Here is an 8,042-nt window from a genome sequence, read left to right as displayed (position 1 = left end):
TAAAAGTACTTTTACACACTCTAAGAAATAAACTGTTGAATTTCATGAACTAAACTGTTTCCACTAAGCCAGGTTGAGTAAATTTAGCAACATACTGTATGTACATTCTTTGCTCAATTTACTCAACTAGACTTAGTGGAGCCAGTTGACATGACTTTGTTGAGTAAATTCAACACTTCATTTTTAGAGCGCAGAAACATCTTTCATGATGAGTTTGAACATATTTATTTTTGTAACGAGTAACTGTTAAATGTTAAAGTAAATAAGTAAAAGTATCATTTTTAGCTTTAAAATGTAACAAAATAAAAGTAAAAGTAGCTATTTAAAAATAATTGGTAAAATCAAAAATACTTAAGTACTGTAACAAAGTAAATGTACTTAGTTACTATACACCTCTGCAAACTCAAGACAGCAGCTATTTACTACCACTTAACAGTGAGTAAAACTCTCTTACTTGTATAATTTATTTCACATTTAGTAATTTGCACACATAGTACTTTTCAGTGTTTACAAGMTAAAGTGTTAAAATGCTGTTTCTATGCAGGAAAAACCAYGAAGAGTTCARTTATTATTTAACAGTGCTCAGCATTAGAAATGAAATAAGAAATGTAACAAAGTTTAACACTAAACATTAAGGGCCACCTTGGTGAAAATTACTTTGATACCTCTGCTTTAAAATGTCAACAAAACTAAAAAAAGGCAAAATAAATGTAAATGTAGGTTTTAAGCCTTGGGTCAGGATTTTATTTGTCATGTATATACAAACAAAGCTTATCTAATACTACCATTCAGGTATAAAATAGCTTTTAGTACCAAAATCTTTCCTTGCCCAGAGATTTCATATTTTCTTTCTAGCTTTATTTAAGATTAGATTTTGTGTTGAAATATGAGGCCGTTATCACCAGAGAAACATTATGTTTCCCTGGAGTTTTGTTATTCTCCTTTGAAGATGGTAGAACCATGTATATGTGACGAAGAGAATGGCTTATGCTGCAGTGTAATGTATCGTACAATATAACACATACAATCAGCGTGATGGAGTTGCTTTCAGCCTGCTGCTGGCCTGGCTGTTCATCTCCTGCTGTGCTGGGGCCTCAGGCAGGAGTGAGGGAGAGACATGTTTACATTCCCAATCAAAAAGGTCTTTTATGTTCACAGAGGAAGGTTTGATTGTGTGCAACTGGATGACAAACTGACTTTCAAGTAGTTGGAGGGGTATTTTTTGTGTTGCTGAATTTGCAGAACTTACTGTGAATTTAAACCAACACCAAACGTACTTTAAAAAATGCATGAACCACTGCTTTGAATCAGTGACAATTTCCTGTTACTTTTGTGTGAACAACTCAGTGGTCGTTATTGTTGCTTTTGCAGTCAACCTAACTTGCAGAACCCAGTTTTGAAATCTTTATGATCATTCCTATTATTAAAGATGAGTTTAAGAAATCAAACTGCATTCGAATGGTGCTAAATAAAGGACTGAATCACATCAATGTGCATTGAAAATGTTTTTTTCTGTAGTCTAGACCCCTTTAATAAGATCGGACTTTTGTGAAGTCATTAATCAGTGTAATTTTGTCTTTATTTCTCTTATACTGTGCCTGTTAGGYAATTGGGTTTATCAAGACATAAAAGTAAGACTCAAATGGCTCTGAACATTGTCTATGTCAAACTAATACCAGATACATGTATCTGTACGTGTTCTCATTTTTACATCAAAACACATMAACTATTAGGCAACCATTACTGACCTTTGTTTATTTTTCACAACAAAGACAGAAAAAGAGACTACAGTCTCTATCACTAGYAGTTTTTGACCCAGCTGACTCATCAAAAGCACCTTCACATACAAAAAAAATGCAAATTGCAGAAACATAAGCCACAACAGCACCACTGTGAGACAAACAAAGCYATCAGTTTGGTTTATATATCTTTCATGTAAACTGAACTGAAGCTGAAGTGAGGAATAATGCCCCCGACCTAAACAGGCCCTTTCTGGTGTAATCAGGAATACCCATGGCCTCTGAGGTTCTATCAGAGGGCCCTAATAGATACCAGCAGGGTTCAGAATGAGACACACAACAGCATCTCTTATCTGACCGAATACCAATATGGCTGTGACGGGTCATCAGTGTTTTGGCATCGAAATGCAGAAACAATCCCACAGCAGAGACTCAATCAATTTCTCTTTATATAGCTGTGTATACAGACACTTCTAAATGTTACAATCACTGGCTCAAAATAAAATTTTCACCACTTTCTGATGCTACCATAGACTTGTCTCATTTTTCTGTAACACCTTAATCTGTGACTTTTTGTTTATAACACTGGTTGAGCACAGAGGCGCTACAACCAAAACCTTGACTGTGCAATAGAAGACAGCAAATAGGTGTAATACTACGAAAAAGAGGCTTTGGAGAAAGGAATATCAAACTAAGGTACAGAACTTCTGAAGATGGAAAGCATTTTGAAACAATCACACTGATGCTTCGCAACTCAGGAGCCATAAATAAAGTGGTTGACAAAAGCTCAACCATGGGAACCATCACTGTAAACTATTCTATTCACTTGGTTGTGGTGTTTCTTATATGCCTGATTGTATTTTACATCCTCTTATTATGTGCTGGACAGTCTCGGGTCTTTCTGCACTGCTTGCATTTGGTATGGTAGAACCCAGGTTTATTGCTCTGGGTCTGAGGGCCTGCTTTGCTGCCATGACTGGTGACTCTGGAAACCTTAATTAGTCACAGGTAGGTCTTTTTCAAACCAGTCACATCCTCCGTCTGTCTGCTGGTGGTACATGCTGCTCATTTCCATGATGGCTCTTCATGTTCCTCCTCTTCCATATTGGATGTCTGAAGTCTGAGAGGTTCACATAGCAACCTGCGGCTCTAAAGCTATATGTAGCTCTTCGGTCACTCTGCAGTGGCTCTTTCAAGCTTTGACCAAAACTAACATGGAATATATTTCTGGGGGTTTTAAACCTACAACAAAGGCTAACTTTAGCAGTTTTCCTGTCAATTTGTTTGCAAATATGTGCTCAATAATACAAAGATAATTAGATCTTGCTAGTAGCCAGTTGGCCACTTCAATAAACTTCCAGCCTTAAAGTATTATCTTTCTCTCAAAGACTAAACTAGATAATAACAAGAATTATAAAAAAAATATCCCTGCAAAGTTCATAGTCGGTTAAAATTCACCTTGTATTTTTAGTTTAATGTCACTCCCACTGATTGGAAAGACCCATCTCCAACAAACTCCAAGCACTTACAGGCCACTAGTTGATAACACGTTTTACAACTTCAGATTGATTTTATTGGTGAGACAAGGACCAGAAATGGCTCTTTTGATTGTAAAGGTTGCAGACCCCTGACTTAGCAGTTTATTATCGGAGGCTTTCTTCCTKATGTACTCCRGGATCTGTTGCTTCAGTTAGTATGGTGACTCTGACTCTCACCAGTCCTCTGCCTCCGTCCTTTCTCTTAGTGGGACTATAGTCTTCCGGTGCTAAACACTGGGGTGAAACCCTCTGTACATTGTGAGGAGCTTTCTTGTCTTGATATCAGCAGTTTCTRTCTCTTCCGTTGGCCAGGCTATTATACCAGCAGAGTATATGATGACTGGTAAGGCATGCAAGTTGATCTTTTGGACTTTATTCCTATCGTACAGCTAGCTCTTTCRACCTGGCTTACTTTTTGTAGGTAATGACAGCTACCCTCTGTAAATAGGTGTTTTCCAACAATATGTTTGAGCAAAACCACTTCTTGTTTTAAATTAATGCTATTTCTCCAAAATGTAATAAAGTAAAATAATTATACTAAATTTGTTTACATTTTAATTTCTGATATTTACATCTCCTGACTCATTCTAATTGAATTGCTTTAAATAATAGCTRTTTTGTCATTATTCTTCTTTGGCTGTTAATGTCTGTTTCTGAACATAGTCAAGTCTTATACTGCAGGGTACAGAAAGAACTGCTAAAAGGTTAAAACTTTTCAGATGTGTTGAAAACATACAAATGCATTTACAGTGTTGAGCTTGGAATGTAGGGTTGTGTTGGTTTTAATTTATTTAGTTCTGTTAGACTTTTGTTATTATTGAAATGTGTCAACCTGTTTTATTTAAAAATGCGTTAAGGGCTTTACACTTTTGATAACATCATTTGGTTTACTTTATTATAATTATATTTACCTGAATGAAAATCTATCTAAAAAGCAGCCTGTTTCAGACAAGCTCAGTTGACGTTACACGACATTCATAACTGTTCAGGTGACAAAAAATTAATTAAAAAAATAATAATTTCATTAATTTTTTTTGCCAACTAAAGTTTTTAATAACTTTGTGTTAGTAAGTTTGAGAATCCTGTAAACAAACAGTAAAGTTGATAAAGACTAATCTTGGCTGAATCTGTCAGTGAAATCTATATTTATTACAGCACTCTGTAGAAGAGAGGTCATAGCATCATATTAATAATGGAACCTGAGGTTTCTAAATCTTACTCTTTCTGCACAACTGAACATAAAACATGTTCAGAATAATCTCCTTCTAAAAAAATAGGTGAGTCAAAGCCATTGACGTAGCAAAAATACCCTCGGCAGGAGAAAGTTTATTATTATTCATTAGTCAGGAAATTTGCTCACATCAGAGGTGTTCAAACCTGTGCTGTGTCCAAATTCATGGGCTGCATCCTTCGAAGGACCCAGCCTACCCAGTCTACGTTGGCCGAGTCCCTTCTTGACTGCGAAGACCAGAAGAAAGTGTAAATTTGGACAGTCTAGCGGTCAGCTTTATTCCTGCCCTTATACCAGTGGTATATCCTGTCGCCTTCCAACTGTTTTGATGCTAAACAGAAGTAATAAAAATTGAGAATACATCAAAATTAGCTAAATATTAATATATTACTATTAATATTATAAATAAACAAAATTAGCTTAGAGGCATTGCATGAAGAACATAGGGACCCACCATATGAGCTTGTTTACAAGAATTTATGACAAGAATAATATTAAAATCTATACAAATGACTAAAGCCTAACAATTCAACCGCTTCAAATTTTCAATTTTTGTTCCACCAGATTTTAATTTAAAACTGAACTTCGACCTAACTAACCAATATTACAAGCAAAAACATTTATGGTCAGCCCAAAATGTATCTTAGGATAGGTCCTGATTCATCTCAGTAATCCAGGTAAAAAATCAAAAAGAAAAAACTTGTATAGGTCTTCTGGACGGGTTCTTCTCTAATGAAACGTTTCGTCTCTTGTCCAAGAGACTTCTTCAGTCTGAGAGTTTCAGGCAAAATTCAGGCTTTTAAGCCCAGCCTCCAGGAGGCACAATTTTTTTCTTTTTGATCTTAGGATAGGGGCTGTGAAGGCTACACCAGACCTGTACTGGAGCTGTAACAGGATGTGTGCTCACAGGAACGAGGTACGCTGTGATAGAAATAACGTGACTAATCAACTAACCAATTTATCAAAAAAAATTATCTACAGATTAGCTGACAGTCAATCATTAGGAGCAGCCCTTAACTCTCCTGAAAAATGGGCATCAATTTGACATCACATTTTTTTTATAAAGATTTATTTAGCTTTGTGCAAACTTAAAAAAGCAACAAGAGCTAGCTGGAGCACTTCTGCAGGAATGTTTCTGCCAACAGCTGCAAAGTGAAACTGATGGAGATGTAAATGTTTGTTGAAAAAGCTATCTACAGCAGGTAAGATATTAAATGTTCATAAACTTGTCACTAAACCACACTTCAACAAAACAAAATTACCCTTTAGGACAAAGCATGCACTACTTTTGACCTAATCTTTTTGGCCTTTTTTCCAGCATAACTTCAGAAGCTGTCTGAAGTTAACAGTTGTGTAGGAGTTGTGTGTGAGGTGTGATGGTTTTATCTCACAAAAAAAGGTAAAAAAATAAATAAATGTCTGCTGCGATCTCAGAAAACATCAACAGACTCTGTGTGAGGTGTGAAATCACACAGCCTGGCTGCATCTGCTGTGTGTTCGTACACATATTTACACATAAACACACATACACACACATAAAAAATACACCTTTTCCCAGTTTTAACCCATGTGGAAGAAACATGTTGGCCTCATTCTTTCAAATGAAGCCGTGTATTATTAGGACTGTTTTGGGGATGTTGGTGGGTGGCATTTGTAAATTCAGTCAGGTGACAAAAACTAAAATAGAGAAACACAAATGTGCATGCCGATTATGGTTTTATTTTCTAGAGGCAGAATGGATCGGGAGTGTCACAACAGACACTAAAAGGCAATCCTCAGGGATGATTTGTCTGATCTGTCCATATGCTGAGGATCATCTAAAGTAATTAGGTGTATCACTAAACACTAAAAGCTTAAGCTCATTTTAATAAAATCACCCTTTGGAATCCTTTGACTGATGGGAGCACATCCACTGACAACTACAGTGAAGGATGAGGCCACTGTTGCAGCTCGTTGCACACAGAACCCCACAATTATATATAAAAAAGGAAACAGCAAAAGGATATCCATGACACTGCACATTTGAGCTCTCAGTGGGTTTTATGACATCATGCAATGTCAGCTGGAGAGCATTCAGAGCAGGGGCAATGGGACAACCGCCTCTCCTGTATCAATGAGCAGCTCTGCCTGATGACATCATGCAATCTGGATCACCAGCGCCGACACATCAGCACATCCTTTCTCCCCGTGCGCTGAGATTAAACCACAGGTTCTCCTATGCAGAACCGAGCTCACGCTGCCTAGGCTCTCTGCAGAGTCTCTCTGTTGCACTGAATTCTGGGTATTCCTGGCTGGGTATATTTCGCAGAGGTTACAGCATCTGGTATGTAAGAGATTTGTCTGTGAATCAGCTTGCCCTGTCAGTGGTATGGTTAAACATGTGAAAAAGCAACACACATATCTGATGCTGGAACAGTTGAGTGAAGGGACAGCAGTTGTGGGTGAGATGGTTCAGAAAAGAGAAAAAAAACATAATTATTTGTTTGTTTTGTTAACATCACAGCAGGTTTAAACTCATCCTGAAACTATTAGGTCATGAATCAGTGGGAAATTAAAGTTAAATGTTTTGTTTTGGAACATTTCTGGGATGTACTGCACCAACCTTTTGACTCTTATGATCTGGTCCCTCATGGGCTTGATGTCCTGGAAGCTCTGCTGGTTCACCAGGCTGTAAACCAGGATGAAGCCTTGGCCGTTTTTGATGTACAGGTCCCGCATGGAGGCGAACTGCTCGGTGCCGGCGGTGTCCAGGATCTCCAGCACCGACGGGGACGAGTCCACCTCGATCTCCTTGCGGTAGAAGTCCTCTATGGTGGGGTCGTACTTCTCGATGAACGTCCCGGTGACGAACTGCACGGTGAGGGCTGATTTCCCGACCCCACCGCTGCCCAGGACCACCACTTTGTACTCGCGCATCGTGGCTTCAATCAGTCGGTAAGCGATCAATCTCCTCGCGGCATCGAAACGAGCCCTCGCGCTCACCATTCGCGTCCCATTTTGGTCAAAAACACACCGTCTCCCTGCGCCGTGGCTCGACTATGGCAGAGCACAAAGACTCGGCGCCCCAAGGTGGATTTCATTGTAGAAATTCCCCATTTGCAGGCCGGAGACTGGCAGCAGCTACACGACCTACCGGAGGAGCAGCTGTCCGAAATGTGCACGAGAAGGAAGCAAAAATATCGCTCTTTGATGTGGACCGCGCCGGCTTTCATCTGCTTACCAAACTTACTCCATCCAGGACGCTGGTGGGGGGAAAAAAAAGAAAAGAAAAACAACAAGAAGCGCAATTTTTATCCAAGCTGCTCCTATAAAATAAACTTAAAGCTACAGCGACGCCGTGGGCTGTTAAAGAAGTATTTTGACTTTCTTTTTCACCATCTTCTCTGAAGTGTCTCCTCTCATCCTCCGCTCTCCTGTGCGTCTCCAGCCGCCATACTCTCGGGTGGAGACCCGCGGCCGCTGCAGCCCGGTCCCAGCTCGGCTTCCGTACCGACACACACACACACACACACACACACACACACACACACACAC

The 8,042-nt window shown here is 39.0% G+C and overlaps 1 protein-coding gene across 2 annotated transcripts in view; it reads right to left on the bottom strand.

The window, feature by feature from the left end:
* The window catches only part of LOC106512668 (ras-related protein Rap-2a), a 17,051-nt gene extending 9,015 nt beyond the window's left edge, over nucleotides 1–8,036 (bottom strand). The window contains exons 1-2 of one of the 2 annotated variants that reach the window (XM_014001240.1): nucleotides 7,111–8,036; nucleotides 5,289–6,915 (exon numbers count right to left, since the gene is read on the bottom strand). In XM_014001240.1, the coding sequence (XP_013856694.1) occupies nucleotides 6,645–6,915; nucleotides 7,111–7,493 (654 nt within the window). In that variant the 5' untranslated portion in view covers nucleotides 7,494–8,036 and the 3' untranslated portion in view covers nucleotides 5,289–6,644. Of the gene's footprint in view, nucleotides 1–5,288; nucleotides 6,916–7,110 lie in introns of those variants that run through there. The other variant, XM_014001242.1, reaches the window with a different exon arrangement.
* Between the last annotated feature and the right edge of the window lie 6 nt (nucleotides 8,037–8,042).

This window comes from Austrofundulus limnaeus, unplaced genomic scaffold (assembly GCF_001266775.1).
Source record: "Austrofundulus limnaeus strain Quisiro unplaced genomic scaffold, Austrofundulus_limnaeus-1.0 Scaffold9, whole genome shotgun sequence".
Classification (NCBI taxonomy): Eukaryota; Metazoa; Chordata; class Actinopteri; order Cyprinodontiformes; family Rivulidae; genus Austrofundulus; species Austrofundulus limnaeus.
Note: the sequence above shows the minus strand (reverse complement) of the source record. Positions and strands in the feature narration are given on the sequence as shown.